We start from the raw sequence: 21,695 nt of genomic DNA, 5'->3' as shown, positions 1-21,695 counted from the left end.
TTCTACAAACTTGGCTAACTGACCTGGAAAGATTAACCTCTCTAAGCCTCAGTTTTTCCATCAGGAAAATGGGCAGGGCAAAGGATATAACTAGACAGTCTCTACATTTCTTTCCAGCTTTTTGGAAATTCCCCTCACTTCAAGGGACTTATGCTCTAGAAACACTAACAAAATTAAAATAATTAGGGAGCAATATCAATTTTTTACCCACTGAATATATGTATGAGCTGAAGAGATTTAGCAGTATGGAGAAATTAATCATGGAAGTCTTGGAAGAGGTGAATTTTAGAACTAGTTCTGAAAGAAGTGGCAAACGGATTTTCAAACAGGTGGAAAATTAATGAGAATAGAATTAAAACAAAATGCTGAAGAATCAAGAAGGAAGCTCATGCTACCATCTCTAGGGATAGTGGCAACCAACTGAGAGAGTTCAGTGTCACTCTAAGGAGAAAGGGCTTCTGAAACAGCTGTTCTCAGGTGCATACTGTTGGCCATGACTTTGATACTCCTTGGTGCTCTGGAGTCCAGAGAAAATGTCACTTTGGTTTTCAGAATAAAACTTTGAGTACAACCTCAGCAGATGAAGATTAAGATACTAGTATGGAATTCATTTCATCAAATCGGCAGATTTTCTGTGTGACCAAGGAAGTCCTTGAGAAAATTTACTACTAGAATCTACTACTGAGGTGATGGCGCTAAGAGAACCAGTGTTTAATAAGGAGTTTTACATGGCCTTAAAAACAAAGAGAAACAGCTTACCTTTTGTTAGCTTTTGCTCTATTAAAAATTTTCAAAATAAAGACAGTGATTCCTAGGACAAAAAAAAAAAAAAATGACCCTCCTTTAAACCACACATGAAAGGCAGAGGTGGGGGGGAACCCAGCCTCTCTGAACCAACGACCTCTATTCGAATCCTCTTGTGCTTAGCAAGTTGGGAAGAAAAGTAATGTGATTTCGTGGAAAATGCCTGATCCTGTGAATTAGATCTAGTTTCTGCATGTGGCACTGGAGGATCTTATACATTGAGTTTTTTATAATTTTTTGAATTTTTTTAATATTTATTTTTGAGAGTCAGAGACAGAGCATGAGCGGAATATGGGCAGAGACAGAAGAAGACCCAGAATCTGAAATAGGCTCCAAGCTCTGAGCTGTCAGCACACAGCCTGGCACAGGGCTTGAACCCACAAACTGTGAGATCATGACCTGAGCCAAAGTCGGATGCTTAACTGACTGAGCCACCCAGGCACCCCAGATCTTATGTATTTAAATTCAGGGCCTGGATCCGTTTCTAGTGGAATACCCAGATACCTGCCACTTGTCACTGTTTTGCTTTGAAACGAAGCATACTCAATCTAGAGCCAATCATGGCTGCTTCTGGGCTACATGTAGGTGGGTATTATCTTAACTGTTTCAGACAGCTTTCAGATGATCCTACCTGGAAACAGACACTGTGGTGAATAGAAATTACAGAGAGTCTCTAGGGATTGCCCCAATTCTGGTCCAAATTCTAGGGGGTTCTTGGCACCTCTGGAACATCTCTGCAAATGGACTACTGGCATGTAGCCCACCAACTTACATCTAGCAAGCATTATCTATTATAACCACAATATTTGTTTAAACTTTTCCATCCCCAAATACTTGTATGGATTCAGACATGCCATTTATTCATTCAGCATGCACTGATTAAGCACCTACTATATGCCAAGCATATGTTTATCATCACTAATAAGCAGATATATAAAAATTGAAGCATGGTATATTTTTCCCTGACCAATTTTGAAAACAAATCTTCAAAATATCCTTGTTCTGGCATGGTCACAGTGAAACTGGTACACTCTTTTTGAAAGCTCTGGAAATAAGTGTTTAAAAGAGTGGGGAAAATGTTCATACCTGTTGACCCAGTAATATCATTCTTAGCAGTCTATTGTAAGGAAATAAAACCAATCCTGCCCTCAAGAAATTGATACCTTAAGAGGTAAGACAGCAAATAATTGCATTCAGAAACTAAAAAACAGTGATTTTCAAAGACAGTTCTTCAAAAGAAGAATGATGAGGGACTAATGCTATTAGATATTAAACATACAAAACTAGAATAATGAAAACATGGTACCACTGGTATAAGATTAGACAGATGATATTACGGTATGCTCTCCAAAGAGACTTTTACATATAAGAATTCAGTCTATTATAAAAGATGCTTTGCAAGTGAATAGGAGTGGAAAGGATTGTTCAGTAAATGATGTTGTGACAGCTGGTAGCATTTATACCCTCATCTCTTGTAATAAACTAAAAGAAGTGGCAGCTAGATTGAAGAGTTAAATATAAAAAATCGAATTAAAAAAACTAGAATGAATGGATATTTATCATGCTTCTGAAGGGGAATAAATTTTCTAAGCTTGGGAAGTAATAGAAAAAATTCCCAAAGGAAAAGATCAACAAATTTAGATATATAAAATTTTAAAACCAAAATAATTTTTAAAAGTTTTGTGGTCATTTAAAAAATAAGATTTAAACACAGACTAAAAAGGCATATTTGACAAAAATATGACAGAATGTGACAGGTTTATATTTTCTAAGTAAGGCACTTATACAGTATGATGTATAAGAAGTATGGGCAAAGAGCACAAATAGAAAATTTACAAAGGTGTTTAAGAACAACTGGAAAACATGGGGCAATGTTCATCACTACTGATCAAAGAAATGCAAATTTAAACAACTAAGTAGCCTCTCTTTAAGCCAGAATTGAAAAAGATGGTACTTATTTGGCTGGTAATAGTGTTTCAGCCCCTTAAAGTAATTTGGTAGCTAATGTGTATTAATGCCCTTTATCTACCTTAGGGACAAGGACTGATGTCCTTTAATCCTACTACTGAGAATATTTCCAGAAAAAATAATGCAAAATATGCAAAAAAAACTATTTGCATGGAAGCCTTTATCAGTGTTACTTATGAAACAAAAAAAAATTAGAAATAATGTGAATATGTAGTAATAAGGAAATGGTGAATCTACTCCATAGAATATTATGCTATTTTTAAAATGATGATTATGAAGACTATAGAGCATTTCAGAAAAATACTTTTGTGTTAATAAAAAATCAGGTTTTAAAATTGTATGCACACTGCAATTACAACTTTATAGAACATACACATATTAAAAAAAACAGTGGGAATAATAATAGTGGCTATATTAGGGTGGCAGAATTATTGATGATTTTTAAAAATGTGTTTCTTTAGTTTGCAAAATTTCTGGAAAGAGATTACTTTTGCAGCTAAAATATTACCAAAATAAAAAGATGCAAAAAAAGTTACAGCAAATATTACAGATGTTTAAATTCTTTATTCTAATTGATTTTTTTTTTTTAGTTTATTTATTTGCTTTTGAGATAGAAAGGGAGAGTGAGAGAAAGAACGAGTCGGGGAGGGGCAGAAAGAAAGGAAAGAGAATCCCAAGCAGGCTCCACGCTGTCAGTGCAGAGCCCAACATAGGGCTCAATCTCACCAACCATGAGGTCATGGCTTAGCTGAAACCAAGTGTCAGATGCTTAACCGACTGAGCCACACAGGCGCCCTTCTAATTGATTTTTTAAAACGCTAAAATTTAGATAAATGGACAAAAGACATGAACAATTCACAAAAGAGGAAACAAATAGTAAATAAACATGAATAAATATTTAGCATCACTGATAATTATGGGAAGAGAGATTGAAATATAGTATATACATGTATACATTTTTCTCCTCCCAGATTTGAGCTGAAGGAAGAAAGATTTTTTACCTCATATATCTATAACTCTTGGTAATCTAACCTAAGGAAATAAGCCAATCCAAAATATGGAAAAGCTGTGTGTATGAAGATGGTCATTTCTCTCTTATAGCCAAAAAAGAGGAGGGAGACCTGAATATCCAACAACAGCAGAATGGTTAAGTTTTATACTGTAACATAACCACTTGATGGGCTATTATGTAACCATTAACAAATGGTGGTTAGGATGACTGTATAACAAAAAAAGTGCATATTGGGGTGCCTGGGTGGCTCAGTCAGTTGAGCATCTGACTTCGGCTTAGGTCATGATCTCACGGTTGGTGAGTTCAAGCCTCAAGTCGGGCTCTACACTGACGTGTGGAGCCTGCTTGGGATTCTCTCTCTCTCCCTCTCTGTCTGCTCCTGCCCCGCTCTCACACTCCTCTCTCTCTTTCCCTCCCTCCCTCTCAAATAAAATACAACTTTAAAAAACAGTGCATATTGTATAATGTTGGCTTTGTTTTTATTTTTTTTTATTTATTTATTTTTTTAATTTTTTCACGTTTATTTTTGAGACAGAGAGAGACAGAGCATGAACAGGGGAGGGGCAGAGAGAGAGGGAGACGCAGAATCTGAAACAGGTTCCAGGCTCTGAGCTGTCCACATAGAGCCCGACGCGGGGCTCAAACTCACGGACTGTGAGATCGTGACCTGAGCCGAAGTCAGACGCTTAACCGACCAAGCCACCCAGGCGCCCCTGGCTTTGTTTTTAAAGGGCAGGTAGCTATAACATTGTACATTCACTCTGATTAGTCATGTAAAAAAATAGATGCTTATGAAAAAAACATTTTTTTCTTCTTAGAAGGAAATACAACAAAATGATACTGGTGACTTTGTGAGGATGATGATACTGTGAAAGATATAGATATATATAGATACACACATACATACATACACACGTATACATGTATCTTTTTTCTGTTTCCTATATCTTCTCTAATGTGTATTTTATCAGCAGAACTTTTTATAGTAAAAACTGCTTGGAACAAGGTGGGAAGCAGTTACAGTACAGACACAATATGACCAGTGTATGCTCCAGTTATGTGCAGGGTGGTGGAGTGTACAGAAGAAGGAGAAGGAGTTTGCCTTCCTATCATCAGCAAGGATGGAGATTTCCAAGCAGAGGGAACAATAAAAACAGGGCAGTGGAAAGTATGGGGCATTTGGAGAATTGCAAGTAGTTAAATGTGGCCAGAATGTGAGGGCAAATAGAGCAAGACCAGACTGTAAAGGTTTTGTAAGCTATGCTGAGGAGTTGGACTTTTTTCTCGGGCCAGTGGGGATTTACTGAAGAATTTTAGAGAGGGTGGCAATTGGATTGCCTCAGATTGGATCTGAGGGAACTGAGACTAGAGAGGAGAACGCCATTGCAATTATTCATTTAACAAACTTTTATTAAGCTCCTGCTGTATTCCAGATGATGAGGAAACAAAGAGTTATACAGGAGGTTCTTATTACTCGAGGGTACTTGCTACCAGACAGAAGGCCACTTAGTGAACCCATTTAAAAGGGGGACTAAACCATCAACTGACAAATGGATAAAGAAGATGTGGTTTATATATATAATGGAATACTACTTGGCAATGAGAAAGAATGAAATCTGGCCATTTGCAGCAACATGGATAGAACTGGAGGGTATTATGCTAAGCGAAATAAACCAGGCAGAGAAAGACAGATACCATATGTTTTCACTCATATGTGAATCTTGAGAAACTTAACGGAAGACCATGGGGGAGGGGAAGGGGGGAAACAAAAAGTTACAGAGAAGGAGGGAGGCAAACCATAAAAGACTCTTAAGGACTGAGAACAAACTAAGGGTAGATGGAGGTTGGGGGAGAGGGGAAAGTGGGTGATGGGCAGGGATGAGGGCACATGTTGGGATGAGCACTGGGTGTTGTATGGAAACCAATTTGCAATAAATTATATTTTAAAAATAAAAGGACTAAAATTTTAGAGTAAATAATGGAGCGGGCAGGGCTTGATTAGTACACTAACTTGAATAATTAAAAACTGTTAAAATTCATTTGTGTCTTAATAGAATTGAATGCTATGTAATTCTTACAACAAACAAAGAATGCATTGAGGATTGATTGCTTTTGTTTGGGCCTAATTTTTCAAACAAAAGTGTGCAACATTTCAAGATGGTACATTTGACTTTCTGTGAGATTTTTGCAGCACAATCGTTAAGAGGGTAGATTTTGCCAAAAATGTTCAAGGGCTTTTCCAGTTTTTCTGAGGGCTTCTCCTTAATCATTTGGTATTCAAATCACTCTCTTTTGAACAACTTTTAAAATCATTATCCTTAGTTATTTTTCTCCTCTTCATCTGTAAACTGGTCTACAGATCCTGGTTGTCAGTTTTGTGTGTTAACTTCATGATGTCTTGCATATTTTTATAAGATTTGTAATTTTACTTTGTGATAGATTTGTAGTGAATTGCTCACTGATATATATGACAATCCATAAAAAACATAGTGATTGAACAGATGGATAGAGATAGGTACTAGTGTTTAAACGAGTAGGTTGTTTGAATGGAGACTGACAAAAGTGGTCAGTTCATTAGCAAATGCCTTCATGCTATGACAGCTTGTGTATCCCTAGGAAACCTCAAAACCTTGATACTTCTGGGGCTAAGGCAATAAATTCTCAGTAATAAGAACTTTCTGTATCAGCAAAAGTCTAGTGCAGTGTTTTTTATTTTTTATTTTTTATTTTTTTAAATTTTTTTTTTTCAATGTTTATTTATTTTTGGGACAGAGAGAGACAGAGCATGAACGGGGGAGGGGCAGAGAGAGAGGGAGACACAGAATCGGAAACAGGCTCCAGGCTCTGAGGCATCAGCCCAGAGCCTGACATGGGGCTCGAACTCACGGACCGTGAGATCGTGACCTGGCTGAAGTCGGACGCTTAACCGACTGCGCCACCCAGGCGCCCCAGTGTTTTTTAAACTGAGAGTTGCAGTTCACTAACAGAACATTGTATCAGTTTAGTGGGCTGCAGCCAGCATGTTTTGATCCCAAGGTGGATTTCATGAAACTTGTTCTAGTGTATGTGTATGTATTTGTGTGTACTAGGCCACAATGTAAAATGTCAAGTCACTGTGGAGTGAAATGACTGTGAACTTTGAAATAAGACTTAGGTGCAAATCCAGGCCACACCATGTACTGGCTATGTATGTAACTTTGGGGTTATTCCAGAAACAGCATGTGCAGGGACAGAGATGCATGAAGGCTGAGGGAACTTCCAAGTCTGTAATTAAAGCTGGAACTCCTGTAGGTAAGTGTAAGAAAGGTAGGAGAGGTATAAAGGGTCCTTATATGCCAAGCTACATAGTTTGAACTTAATCCTTCAGATCAGTGGTTCTTGACCTGTTTTGGTCATGGACCCTCTGAAAATCTGATGAAAACTATGTATACTGTCTACTGTGTAGAAAAGTGCACATACACAAATTTTTCCTTGTAATTTCAGAAAGTATAAGACTCTCTTAAAGCCCTTGTCTGGATGGATGGATCCCTGGTTAAGAACCCTGGCTTTGGACAATGAAAAGTCACTGAAGAAAGCTTTATCCAGGAGTAGGTAACATGATCAGATTTGCATTTTAGGGATCTGATTCTAGCAAGTCAGCAGGTAAACTGGTGGAGAGTTGGGGGAGGATGTTGATAGAGAAATTGATTAGGACTTTACTGTAATAATCTACCCAAAAGGAAGTGAAAGCAGTGGTGATGAGCATAGAAGAGCAAATAAATTCAGGAGCCATTTAGTAGCTAGAAGAGATAGGAATGGTAAGCAGTTTAATATAAATGATAAGGAAGGAGTGATCTAGATTTCTTGTGTAGATGACTGAGTGAATTTTGTTACCATTAACCAAGAAGAGTAAGAGATGAGAGCTGATGTGGTTATGGAGCATGTAATCAGAGATGTCTCCTAGAGAGCTGGTAACAGGGTCCAGCCCAGTAATTTTGAGCCTCTATTGTACATATGAAATACCTGGGGGTCTTGATAAAATGCAGATCTGGTTCAGGAGGTCTGGGATGAAACTTGGGAATCTGCATTTCTAACAAGCTCTCAGATGATACTAAATGCTGCCAATCTGTGGACCATACTTGGAATAGCAAGATGCTAGAGCTCAGGATAGCTATCTTCACTGAAAATACAGATTTGGGAATCAACAGCGTGATAGGTGGTAATTAAAACTAAGAAAATAGATAAAAATCACCTGAGAGGCATCTTTAATACAGAAAAACAAAACAAAACAAATACTGAGCCTTGTGGAATGCCAGTGTTTACAGGACAAGTAGAAGAAGATAGGCTTACAAAGGAATCTGGAGAAGAAATGTTCAAAAAGATAGGAAGAGAATCAGAAAAGACTTACCAGAGAAATCAAAAGTGAAAATTGAGAAGACCAGGTTGGAGAGTAGTGTCTGCCACCAGAGCAAAAATTGATTCTTGTGAGTGGGGGAAAACAAAAAACTTAGATGTTACATGGTTTATGATGTGCAGTATATCTGTGATATTAAAATTTTATAGAGTGGTCAATTAAGACAACTTATCTAAAAAGGCTCCTTGGATTAGGAAATGATAATGAGCAAATGATTGAGAAATAGTGCTGTAAAGAAGTAAAATAAGATTGGTCAGTAGGGAGGTTATGGCGAAGAAGACTTCAAAGGATGCAAAGGAGTGTGCCAGGGAGACAAGAAGGTGAACAGCATTCAGAAAGCCACAACCGCCTTTGTAAAAGCAGAGTAATGTAAAATAGCTTGGTGGATTTGGGAAACTACACACTGCCCTGTAGTGTTGGAGGTGTTAAAGTACCAAGTGGATAATGGCAGAAGGTGAGGTAGAAAAGTAGGAAATGGGTTATGAAAGGCTTCATGAATATCTGAATCCCCCAAATGAAAAATGTAGATATCTAGTTCTCTCTCAGAGATCTTGATTGGGTAGGTTTGGAGTAGTGTGTCAGAACCTACAACTTCCAAACTTTAGGAGTGATTCTGATGTGCATACTTTGAGAAACTCTGTAGTAGGAAATGGGGGGGGGGGCACTGCAAAATTATGTGAGGAAGTAACGTGAGATCTGTATTTTAGGAAACTAACTCTGTAGTCATAGAGGATGGAAGGATTGAAGGAGGTGTTGACTGGAGGTAGGGAGACTGAATAGGGCACAAGCAAGTCCTCCCAATGACAAGTGATGAAGACCTGATCTAAGGCAGAGTAGTGAGATTGTGGGATGGAGAATGGTGAAGGCTGACTTGAGACAGCTTTAAGAGATAAAATCAAGTATTAATGATTAGTGGATATGAGTGGAGAGGAAAGAGGAGGAAGAGAACTCAAGTTTCTGGCTTCCTTGAGCGGAGTCCCAGAGAAAGCAGGATATTGATAACAATAGCCAATGTGTTGAGCTACATGCTAGATGCTACCTTACCTGAATTTTGTCTCATATATTCTCATAGTTCTCATATATTCTCATATTAAGAAGCAGATGTTGTTATTTTCTCTCTTTTACCCATTTGGAGTACAAAGAGGTTAAACAACTTACTCAAGCTTGGTAAGTGATCACATTGTTATTCAAACCCAGGCAGCCTGATTTTTCCAACCTGTGTACTTAACCCTTGTAAACCTCAACAAGAATAGGTGTTGGTGTGCAGCAAAGGTAATAGCCAGGGAAAGTGGATACTCCAATTTGGAGATGGAGGTGGAAGCTAAAAATAGAAACAGAAGTGTTGCCAGTATATAAAGTGGTGGTGCAAACCATGAAAATGGACAGGATTACCTAGGGAAAAGGCAGAGAGTCAGGAGAAAAAGAAAGTAGAGCCTAGAGCCCCAGGAAACACCAACTTGTAACGGGCAAGTATAAGAAGAGGCCCCAGTGAATTCAGCCAAAAAGCGACAATCAGGGCCAGCCAGATAATCAAAATAGAAAGGGACCATGGAATCCCATGGGAGCAGAGGAGTTTAAAGAAGCAAAAAGCTCTCAGCAGTGCCACGTGCTATGGAGGGGTCAATCCAGAGAAGTACTTAAAATGTCAGTCATATTTGGCAAGTAACATAGTCACTAATGATTTTGGTAAGATAACATCCTGGAGAGGGATGGGAATACAAAATGTTGAAGTGTGAGCAGGAACTAAAGCAATGGACAGGAAAGGAACATAAACTGTCCAAAGGTTTGAATGGAAAGAAAGGAAAGAGGAGGGCAATGGTCAAGGGAAAGTGAGGCTTGAGGGGTGCTTGTTGGGTTTGCTCTAAAAGATTTAATAATATGTATGGGCTGAAAGGGAAATACTGGAAATATGAGAAGGATAAGAAATGGAGCAAAGTCTCAGAGAAGGCAGGAGAGGATGGGGTGAGTGGCTTTGGGAGGAGGAGAACCACCACTTGTGAAGCCAGAGCAAAAGAAGGGAAGGAGGGTGTTACAGACGATTGAGTGGGTTACCTACTAGTGAACTGAAGAGTGCCTGCCCAATGACCAATACTCTCTGTAAAACAACTCTTGCTCTCTTCTATCACTTCCTCATAGGCTGCTTTGAATCCTTTGATTCTGCTTTTTGTAGTCAGACTCTTAGGAAGTCATCTTGTCGCATCTAGATTCCCTTAAATGGGACTCACCCTGTCCATGTAAACATGTGCTAGGAGATATTAAAACCCAACACAGAACAGTGATTCCTAACCTCCAGAATTGTCTGGAGATATCTTATTTGTCCACTTTGACTGGCTATTCCTCATTCTTGCCTTCTGGTGTCTCTTAACCTATTTGACTCTGCATCTCAGCTCCCAATATTTTCCTTTATCCTGTTCTGATAATCCATTTAAGACCTACATCTCTAGCTCAATGATGCATTTCGTCCTCCCACACTCCTGTTTATGTCCTTTTGTCCGATAACATTTCTGCCTACCACATGGCAACACCGGATCTTTGCCAGCTGGGCCCCCTCTGTCCTGCTTCCCTGTGAGAAGAGACAGAGATATATCCTAGAATGCTGTTGGTTTCTGGTACTTCCACCTGGGGGGCAGCAAATGGTGGAGCCATAAAACTGCCTTGTGTCTTGGCAAGCTCTACAAGAATGTAGAACTAGACCTCTAGCTCTTAAGTACTACCCACCTGGAAATTATGATCAAAGGCACTAGAGCTGTATTATCAAGGCCTCCAGTTCCTTATGCATGGAGTGAATGACAGTGGATTGCATTACAGTTTCCCCAAAGGGCTGTATGCAGAGTATAACTTGTTAACTGAGTGGCCAGCCCCACTCCTGTATCTGTACTTCCTGCCCTCCAACCTTTACAAACAGATAACTACATGAAAATGGAGGCCTGGATTCTCTTTATACCCATTCAATGCTGGCACCTGGAGAACAGACACATCACCAGACAAAAGAGACATGCCTTTACTGTAGTAGCCCAGATCATTCTTTCAATATGTGCCCAACCTGTAAGGCACCAGCCCTTCCATCAGAAGACTGCCCAGCCAGGCAGCAAAGTAGGAAACAGCTAAGACATGCTTTGTTCCTATGGCATCACCACCCCTAGCCTCTAGGGGATGAGATGTGTTCTTATACTTCCTTTAGAACTGGGGAGGACCATACATCACAGTACTTCAGTGTTGTCCAGGGAATCCCAGCTCCCTCAATTACTAGCTGTAAAACTTCTGTGCCTCAGTGTCCTCATTTGTAAATTGGATATAATATTTTAAGTTATCTACCTTATAGGGCTATAAGGATTAAATCTAATAATAATTACATTAAAAAGCTTAGCAAAGAACCTGGTACATAGCATTTGATAAAAGTCACTTATTATATCTGGACTGGGTTATACTCAGGGGGTCCTAGGTAGCCTCTCAGAAAAGTCCCTGGTCCAGCAGGTCCCACTACCTATCCAGCTGAAGTCAGCCCTGGTACTGTTTGTCCCCCACTGCACTTACACTTCCCCTTTGCCTATAAGCTGCTCTTGACAGAGTAGACTATTCACTCTTGCCTTCAAGACTCATGTCTTTTGCTTTGTCAGACTTTTACTGCCAGGATTCCCTATACCCCTACCCCTCCCAAACATCACATAGAATTCTCTGTTCAACTAAACCTTTACACTGCTAGGTCCAACCCATACCCATAAGACAAATGAAGATATTCTCTACTGAGAGACAGAGAGACTGCGCCTGATTGGGAAATTGACTGTACACTAGTGCCAATACCCAGGACTTTTCCTTTAATACCAAAGGAGCAGATGTTCTCCCAGTCTAAAATCAAGGCCTTCTATAATATAAAAACTGTGGACAGCAACTGACTGCAGGTTTCATCAGATCCTCGAGTTCTTCTGCATTGGCCTTGAGACACTTTCTGAAAATAAAAAGCAGAGAATATTTTCTGTCAAGATTATTTCAGCCTCAGTGTATTCACTATTCAAAATCCTTTCTGTTAACCTGGAACCTCCCAATTTAATTCCATAAGTCTCTATTATCCACAGAGCTGTCTATACCTTAGGGGCACCAAGAACCTCATCTAGATTAAGAAAAGTAATGTATGGAACTTCCTGTGTGGTGCTCCTGCCTTCTTCAAGCAAATGAGATCACACACCACCTCTTAGAATAGTTATTTACCTGAGCAATAGTTTGATAAATTTATTTAATGTGATGTCACAGAATCTCTAAGCTACATGGTAGTGGGATGTTAGTAGTACTGTCTCCAGGCCAAGCCCTGAAGTGTGAATGTTGTGTTTCTGGATAAGATGTAAGCCTTTCTGAAATGAAGGGAATTTGGTCCCAGACACAAAAATGACCTTCCTGTAGCTGAAGGCCTTCTACCCCAGCCTTGGCCTGTACCATTGACTAATGCCTTCAGCATCCATGTGCAAGGATGTGGATGGAGTGGGAGGGTGATAGGTTGGGGTTGTTGTCCTGTTACAGGAGGACCTGAGTACTTTCATCTCTGCCCCTGCGCCCACATCTCCAGGAAGTTGGCCCGAACCAAGGTTAATTACCCCAAGTGGGAATAAGAGCTCTTAGTGATCAAGGCCACTTTCAAGATAAGGAGACACTTCCTTTTAGAAGGACAGACAGTTTGTGATCATGAGCTCAAACAATTATAGCCTAGAGCAGCCAAGGCAGACTCGTAAACTCAACCCATACCAGGTAAAGTAGACCCTTCCCAAAGCACCCATCCTATTTCAGAATTCAGAATACCAACAGGCAGTAGAAATGGGTTTCAGCCCAAGAAAGTCATAGCCATTTACCCCAGCCACAGCATAGGGAGCAGGCAGATGCATGTATAGAACATAAAGATTCGGGCCCATTCCAGGGCAGCCCAGAGGTTTATGTTGTTCCGAGATGCCCCATGCTATTATGATCAGGGTTTGCCTGTGCTCATGGGTACCACTCCAACAGGCCAACACAGCCCATTCAAACTTTGCACATAATCTCACGGATTTTGTTTCATACTGTGTTCTGTAGACCACTTGCATCTTAATCCTAAAATGAAGATTCGTGAATCACACCCTCTAAGGGTGCAGCCCAAGAATATTCACTTTTTGCCACTGCCTCCCTGGGTAATTCTGATGCCCAGCACAGTTTGAGAACTCCTGGTCTAAAGGTTTTTCTAGTTGCCCCATTCTGACCTAACCACTAATAATCACTGTAGTTGAGGTAAAAACAGACCAAGGTAACCTTCAGGCTCTTGGGACATTGTCCCAGTGAACTTCAGTACAGATTTTCCAACCTCCCACATCTGTAACACCTTCTTACTAGTGGTGGGTCCCTCTTTGCCTGTTACCTCAATTCATACCAGCCATTGCTGCCCATACATCTAAAAGGTCTTCTACTTTCACGGGTTCCATGGCCATCTGCTCCCCAACCACAGCCTCCAGTTCATACACTAGTTTTGGAGAATGCCATGCAAAATCATCCTCGGCCACATTTGCCTCTCCACCATACCACTACCAGCAGACAACCTGCCAGGCCATATGGATTAACCATGTTCTGGTGGGGGTGGAGGAGGGCAGCACTACTTCTGTACTTCCAATACATAATACAATTGGCCCTCTGGGCCAACCTCCTCAGAATTCTCTTCTAATGCACTACAACTCCTCTATCCAACTCCTCTATCCAGACCTCTTCTCTTCCTGGCATTTAGCCTACTGTTGCCTTGGAACCATTGACATCGCTGAGCCTGGTCAGTACCTTGCCGACAAAGTATGGACTACCCAAGTACACATTCAATTAGCCTTCATCATCAAACATGGCATAGAGGTTAAGAGCAGGGATTCTGAAGTCACACTGCCTGGATTTGAATCTCAGCACTACCACTTTTTCTATGTGACCTTGAACAGCTTTGCTTAAACTTTATGTCCCTTGATTTCCTTACCTATGAAATGGAGATAATAATAGTACCTACCTCACAAAGCAGTTGTATTACATGAAGTGATATCGGTTGTATTACATGAAGTGATATGTGTAAAGCACACAGAATAATGCCTGGCACATAGAAAAACTATTTGCTGCGGGCTCTGGGCTGACGGCTCAGAGCCTGGAGCCTGCTTCGGATTCTGTGTCTCCCTCTCTTTCTGCCCCTCCCCCACTCATGTTCTGTCTCTCTCTGCCTCTCAAAAACAAAGAAATGTAATAATAAAAAAAAATTTAGAAAGTGTTTGCTGTTGAGTAGTGTATGAATTACACTAACTGGATCATTCAGGTGTGAGACACCAGTTAGATTTTCTTTTGGCACAGCCCTGTCTGCCCATGCCAAAAATTGAAGGACTCTTACCTAGCAACCTCTGAGGTGAAATTTAGTCGTCTTCCCATAGACCTTCTATATCAGCAAGCAGTTTTTAGAATATTGTGCCCTTGCTACTTCATGATCACTCATCCAAGTATTTTGCTACTGACTGATGCACTTGTCTATGCTGTACCCTGCAGTTAGCCTCAGCAATCTAGGGCTTGGAGACCAGTTTCATCTTGCAAGAGGCGCTAGCTTTCCAGCAACATCATGATTGTCCAACTGCCTGATTCACTACAAGGTTGTTGATCAGGAGATAGTTGGGAGGACCACCCATCAGCATGTTGATCTTATAAGCCTATTATAGGCATGCTTTCCTAGCTGAACCTTAGCATTCTCTCTTAAATGTAACTCTGGCGTTTGTTTTCAGGTCCAGGTACCAGGACTGCAAGTAAATTGCACTCTTATGCCCTGCCCTTTGCCTCCACCTCTACCTCCTGACCCCAGATCAGTTCACCCTTCTACGCAATCTCATTAATAAAAAAAAAGAACAGACTGTTATGCTCAGAGACCAGGGAAGAGATCTTAAAAGTGTGACTAAAGGTAGTGACAGTGGTTGTAAAAAGGAAGGAAAGCACTTGAGAGTGATTTTAGAGGCATAACAGACAGAACTTGGTGATCCATTGGCTATTGGGGATAAGGAGAAGGGACAAAACATTGCATTGGTTCCTTGTTTCAATCAGAGTAAAAGCTAGGGTCCTTACTCTACCCTACAAAGCCCTGCACCTTCCTTCCTTCTCCCCTCTTCCTCCTGTAAAACTGTTTTCTTCCTCTCCTTGCTGTTCTCTGGCCACTGGACTTCTCATATCTCTTGAACCTACCAGGCATATTCCCACCTCTTGGTCTTTCCCCTTGCTGTTCCTACTGCCTGAAATACTCTTCTCCCAGCTAGTGCCCCTTCATCTCCTTCAAGTCTTTGCTGAATAATCACTGTCTCAATAAGACTCCCTGGCCATGTTTTAAGATTTGCATTGCAAAAAAGCTTCCCATTGCCCTTACACTGTGTGATTGTTGTCCATACTATTAATCATCAAAAAATTATTTAATTTACTTATTATTTATGCCTGTCTTTTCCCACTAGAATATAACTTTATTTTTATTATTTATTTTATATTTATATGAAATAAACTTTGTAGGAGGTAGGGATTTTTATCTCTTTTGTTTATTACTATAGCTCACTGCCTAGAACTCTACTTGGCACATAGTAAACCCTCAATAAAATTTTGTTGGGTGAATAATCAAGTGTGAAAATTGGAATGGATGGGCAGGAGATGACTGAGAAACATTAATTCCCAGCTGTTTGGAGGTGTGTCCTTCATACTACCAGTTGACTTATTGAGTGTCAAAATGTTTGGAAAATTAAAAATTATTAAGTTGGAAAGATGAGTTAATTCCTTCTCAACGTAGGCTCTCAATAAATACTTGTTGAATGAATCAATGATAATATCTTAACAGATTTTATGAAATTATCAGAACCAGGACAATGATAGAGTTAGAAAGAAAGGGAGGGAGGGAGGGAGGAGATTCTACACCGCAGTCAGAAGTTTAAGTGTTCATAAAGTCGAATAAGCAGTCAGTACGTCAGAGTTCCAGCATATTCAGCATGACCAAAAACTGTGGGCTTATATAAGCTTTGCATTTTAGCCAAGGGACCACTAGAGGGCATGCAAGGCTAAATCAAGGATGTTTTCTGCCTGATGAGATTCTCTTTAACGTCATCCATTGTTTCTATTTATTGATCTGATGTTCATCTAAACTGTTTCATCAGTTCGAAGTGTTCTGCTGAGCTAATTTTTTCATCATCTCAGCATCTGTATCATAATCGTTCTTCAATAAATATTTATAATTTGAATGAAAGAATGAATATTTAGAGTCAAGAGATTTTCACCTTGAAATTTGTGTTTGACTAATTAACTGTGGTCAGTATTTCCATTAGAAAGCTATCCTTCAGAGTTCATAACCTGGCTGATAAATATAGCATCCATGATTCTTGGTGCTTAAAGAATCCTTAGACAAGAGAAGGGCAAGAGTCCGACTTGGCATTTATGTGCTTTATTTGTGTAAACAATAGTGTTAGGTAACAGTACACATTGTAGTGCTTGAGCTAAGAGCCACTAATGACCCTGGCTGCCTCTGCTCTGATACCAGCTCCTCCCTCTTTCAAGAGAGGCTGGCAGCTGATGAAGGATGCTGGTTGTCTGGGCTGGCCCTGACCCTCCAGAATTGTTAGCTGGAATTCTGCAAATGGAGATTTCACTGCTTTTGAAACGTGCTGTCCACAGTGTGTTTGAGAGCTATAGGGTTGTCTGGGATGAAGAAAGTTAAACAGGTTTTGCTAATTGTCTTGATTTTCCATTGTTCCTATTGAAATTCTCTGAAAGGGTTTTGGGTGCCTGGATTTGCAGCTTTCTGAGCTGGATTACTATGGAGGTGTGGAGATCTTGTCCTGCTGTCAGCTCATAGCTGATGGCCCTGAGTGCCCTTGATTCAGGCCGTTGATGAACTGCGCCCTCAGTATTAAGTATTTTTCATTGGTGGAGTCATTTCAAATAGCCTAAGAAATATAATGCATGTTTAATAAATTTAATTTTTAGAATAGTTTTAGATTTACAGAAAAATTGAGCAATGGTATATAGTGTTGCCATGTATCCCACACCCAATTTCCCCTATTATTAACATCTTACATGAATATGATATAATTGTTATAATTAATTAATCCATATTGATGCATTATTAACTGCAGTTCATAGTTTACTCAGATTCCCTATTTTTTTTTTTTTTTTTTGTCTAATGTCCTTCTGTCCTAGAATCCCATCTAGTACACCATTACATTTAAGCTATCTCCTTATGTTCCTCCAGGCTGTGACATTTTCTCAGATTTTCCTTATTTTGATAACCTTGACGTTTTGAGAAGAAGGTATTTTATGTATTTTAATGTGTTTTCCAGTCTATTTAATGGACTCATCAAGTGAGCCTAAGAAATACAATCCATCTTTATTCCCAGCACCTATTTTTGTAATCTGAATGGTTCCTGAAACTGGTCCTTGCTAGGAGGACAAGTTGTCTGTAGCACTGGTGAATTTTTCTAATACAGTGTGCACTTAGAGCAAACCTTTTTATTTATTGTCCATAGTCCTAAATCCATTCCGGCATCATCTTTTCTCAGGAAACTTAAATGGAAATTGAAGGCGCAAATTCACAGTATGTATCTAGGACTAATTGCTCTTACTTTTTTTTTAATGTTTGTACTATAGTGAGAGATTTCATTTTTAGTTTTACTGCTTAAATATACGAACCAAGAGTTCTGTGGAGGAAAGAGGAAGGAATGTTGGATAGGGTCACATATTGTTCTATAGCTTTACTTTAATTTAATCTTCTACCCCAACCTGTCTTTAATATAAACTGTATTATTACCAAAATAAAACTCTGCTTTCCTTTTTTTAGGCATATTTTCAAATATTTAATCCAACTACCCACACAGATTCTTACACAATGATACCACTTAATTTAGTTGGAATGCTAGTAAGCTACATACACTTCCTAGCTGGTCTTTGCTAGAATTTGGCGGATTTTTCTTCTGAGAATCTTTATTTTCCATGCATTTTATGAACTGTCTTTGGAATTCAGTAAAACTGGCTCTTTAAACTCTTCTGGAGACTGGGGGCAAATCAAGGTAAGATTTAAATTGAGAGGGGTGAAAATCACTGATCTTGCCTGATGTACTTTAATATAACTGTAATAATAAATCATACAAGGTAGATTGAGTCAAGAGGTAATTTATGGGCTTTATGCCAGACAACTAACAAAACCTCTCAAGAGATTATTACAGTTTCCCTTAGGAAGTATCTTGAAGGTTGTTAAGCTCTTATTAATGTCTTGACCAGGAATCCCTATCTGTGAACTTCCTTTAAGAAAGATATACATCCATAAAAAAGGTACCTTAATTAACTTTAGAGACTTCTGCTTGCCCTTTAAAACCTATTTCATATAAACAACATCAATATTTGCTAAAAATTTCTCAGAAATGTATGCTAATTATAAGAAATGTAGTGTAGGGTCGCCTGAGTGGCTCAGTCGGTTGAACGTCCGACGCTTGATTTTGGCTCAGGTCATGATCTCATTCCTGGGTTCAAGCCCCACATCAGGCTCTGTGCTGACAGTGTGGAGCCTGCTTGGGATTCTGTCTTTCCCCTCTCTCTGTCCCTTCCCCGCTCACTTGCACTCTTTCTCTCTCAAAATAAATAAACATTAAAAAAGAAAAAGAAAAAAGAAATGTAGTGTAAATAGTTGGAATGCAAGCCACTCACATGAAATAGAATTGATCATTGAAGGTAATGGTATTATAAATTATGGAATTTTTAAAACTGTTCAGGTAAATAAAGGGTTTTTCCATCTTACCAGATGGCAACTTTGGGATAGGCTCAATGTTGGATGCAGGTCATGGAGACAAACAATTTATCTGTATTAGTACTCGAGTGCATTTTTGTTTCTGATGAAAGTTGGTTTCTTTGCAGGCAGTATCAGTAGCTAGTTAGCTCAGGCAATTAGAATACAATGTTAATAAGGACAAGACCTTGATTTTTGTCAGTTGCTTTTTGCTGATTCCAGTGCTATTGGCTGCACCATTTACCTTGGCCAGCCATCTCTTCAAAAGCATATCCTCAGTCACAAGGGAGGCCAAGCTGGGGGGGTTCAGACTGATAAGTGTAAATCTTTCGCACCTTGAAAAAAAAACAATCCCAGACGGCTTTCTCTCAGCAAAGGGCCAATTGTATCATTTCCACTGGTTTGCCTGTGTTGTTATGAGTACCCTAAAATATAAAACTATATCCATTGCCTTCTTTGTTTTATATTCTATTAGCACAGGGACGTTCTTCATTCCATTGAGCACCAGACTGTGGGGTATATTTTTGGAAGCAAGTGTAGGTGTACCAGAGCCAAAAAAGGTTGGGAACAACTGTAGACAAACTGATCTCACTGTTCTTAGAACTGCCGGCACTAGGCATAGAGCCCTTAAAGTGGACTATAAATGTAGAATAGGTAGTTAAAAGAAAGTCCATTATGTGGAACTAATTTCTGGTTTCCCACAGTCAGGTACATGTATTTTGTGTGCATGTTTTATGTGGAGAGAGGCAGGTGTGCAAAAGCTGATTTATTTAGCTATGTTAAATTAGAATTGGAGTCTTAATGTGAGAAAAGTTATGAATTGGATAATGGGGATAGTGAGTACTTTGAATTTTTTATAAATGCTTTTATTTGAACTCTTTATGATAATATTCCTTTGAAGGAGATGTGTAAGGTAGGAACTTTTTAATAAATCAAAAACTAAGGCAGAGAGAACCTAGTCTCCTGATTCTTATCCCAGTTTCTATCATTGGAACATGTAAGCCTCTAAGAGGACTTACTGGACATACCTATGAAATCAAATTACAGAAGGATTTTTGGTTTTTCATTCTCGCTCTTTGATAAAGAAAACAATGGCATTATAAATAAACACAGGAACTCTTGATCTGTAAAAGTTATTGAGTCCATTCTCACAAAAGACAGCAACATGAACTGGCTGCAGGAGTAGTAAACAGGGTGTCAGGAAAGGGAGCCCACAGAAGACATCATGACAAGGTTTGGACATTAGGCATGGAAACATCTGATTATATAATATGTTAACCAGTCACAAGCTATAATGGCACAAGCTAGGACCTGTTAGCTCATTTTTCCTTCCCTAGATCATCATGTCCAGCAGAGAGGGAAAGAAAGCTAATGTGTTCTAATAGTGATTTCAGCACTGTCTTAAAGATTAAATATAGGTATGCTCCAATTTAAGAAAACCAGGAAATTTTAAAAAATGCACATTACCAAATGAATAGATACAGGGGTTGAACAGAGAATTCATTTTATAGAAGGAGCCTTCATTATGACAGGATTCATCTACTGAGTTCCTTAAATAAATTTCTTTAGTGAATTCAAGATTTGATTTGCAAAAAGTGTGTTATCATATAACTTTTTAGGGATGTGTCTGCTATAAGGTTTGTCTTAGTATTACTATTTGAAATATATATATATACATATATATATATATATATAACATGTATATTTATAATACATAGTGTACATACCAACATAAAGATAAATTTCAAAGAATTTTACTTTCCTTATTTTTTGTAGCACCATACAACCTGTGTAGATTTGCATGTAGGTCAAAGCATAAAAACAGTTTGAGTGTTGTCTAGAAAGAATAAGAGACATTAGAATTAGATGGATAAGAGATATAAAAAGGAAAGAACACTGAAAATTTTGACCATTACCTATTTCTGGGAAAGCCATCTTGCTTTCCATCTCTGGTATACCTCTCATTTCTAACCACTTAGTTGCAATTTTCTCTCCTGCTGATCTCCTGTAACCATTCTGGCTCTTAAACATAGAAATTATCCACAAGTGGGGGGTGCCAGGGTGGCTCAGTCATTTGAACATCTGACTCTTGCTTTTTGTCTCATATCATCATCTCACAGTTTGTGAGTTTGAACCTCATGTCAGGCTCCATGCTGACAGCAAGTGCAGAGCCTGCTTGAGATTCTCTCTCCTTCTTTCTCTGTCCCTACCCCACTCCCATGTGCTCACATGCTCGCTTCCCCTCTCTCTCTCTCTCTCTCTCTCTCTCTCAAAGAAATTTTTTTAAAAAAGAAATTATCTTATATAAGGGTACAAATAGAATCATTTAATGAAGCTACAACAATAGAAGCACCAATAACACATTCTCCAGAGGGTTAAGAGGTTTTATCAGTTAGTACTGAAAATAAGGGGAAAAGTGCCTTCTTTGAAAGTAAGAGTGTAATTTTGTAGGCACAACCCTGGATCATAAAGGCTATAGGCTTGGATGGGGGTACTCTTCAAAGCCAAAGTTACAGCTAGAAAAACTGCCCTTGTCCTAAACTACTAACAACTATGAAAATTTACAGAAATTTCAACAATTGCAGCTCTATAAAAAAAATGATACACAGAATTATAAAAATTTCAGACCTTCTAGCTATATATATATACCTATATAACATTTCAGACCTTCTAGCTAATTATAGTTAAAAACCCAAAATATATGAACTAAATAAATGTCTAAAGGGCATCTTCCCACATCAGGAAAAGTATCAGCT

The 21,695-nt window shown here is 39.1% G+C and overlaps 1 protein-coding gene across 12 annotated transcripts in view; it reads left to right on the top strand.

Moving 5' to 3' along the window:
- Window positions 1-21,695, top strand: part of HDAC8 (histone deacetylase 8) — a 243,617-nt gene that overhangs the window by 5,886 nt on the left and 216,036 nt on the right. Inside the window, exon 5 of one of the 12 annotated variants that reach the window (XM_045472535.1) lies at window positions 7,268-7,375. The exons of the other annotated variants lie outside the window; for them this stretch is intronic. Coding sequence (XP_045328491.1) covers window positions 7,268-7,375 — 108 coding nt within the window. The remainder of the gene's footprint in view (window positions 1-7,267; window positions 7,376-21,695) is intronic. 12 annotated transcript variants of the gene reach the window in all.

This window comes from Leopardus geoffroyi, chromosome X (genome assembly GCF_018350155.1).
Source record: "Leopardus geoffroyi isolate Oge1 chromosome X, O.geoffroyi_Oge1_pat1.0, whole genome shotgun sequence".
Classification (NCBI taxonomy): domain Eukaryota; kingdom Metazoa; phylum Chordata; class Mammalia; order Carnivora; family Felidae; genus Leopardus; species Leopardus geoffroyi.
The sequence above is the reverse complement of the archived record's forward strand: the minus strand, read 5'-3'. Positions and strand labels throughout refer to the sequence as shown.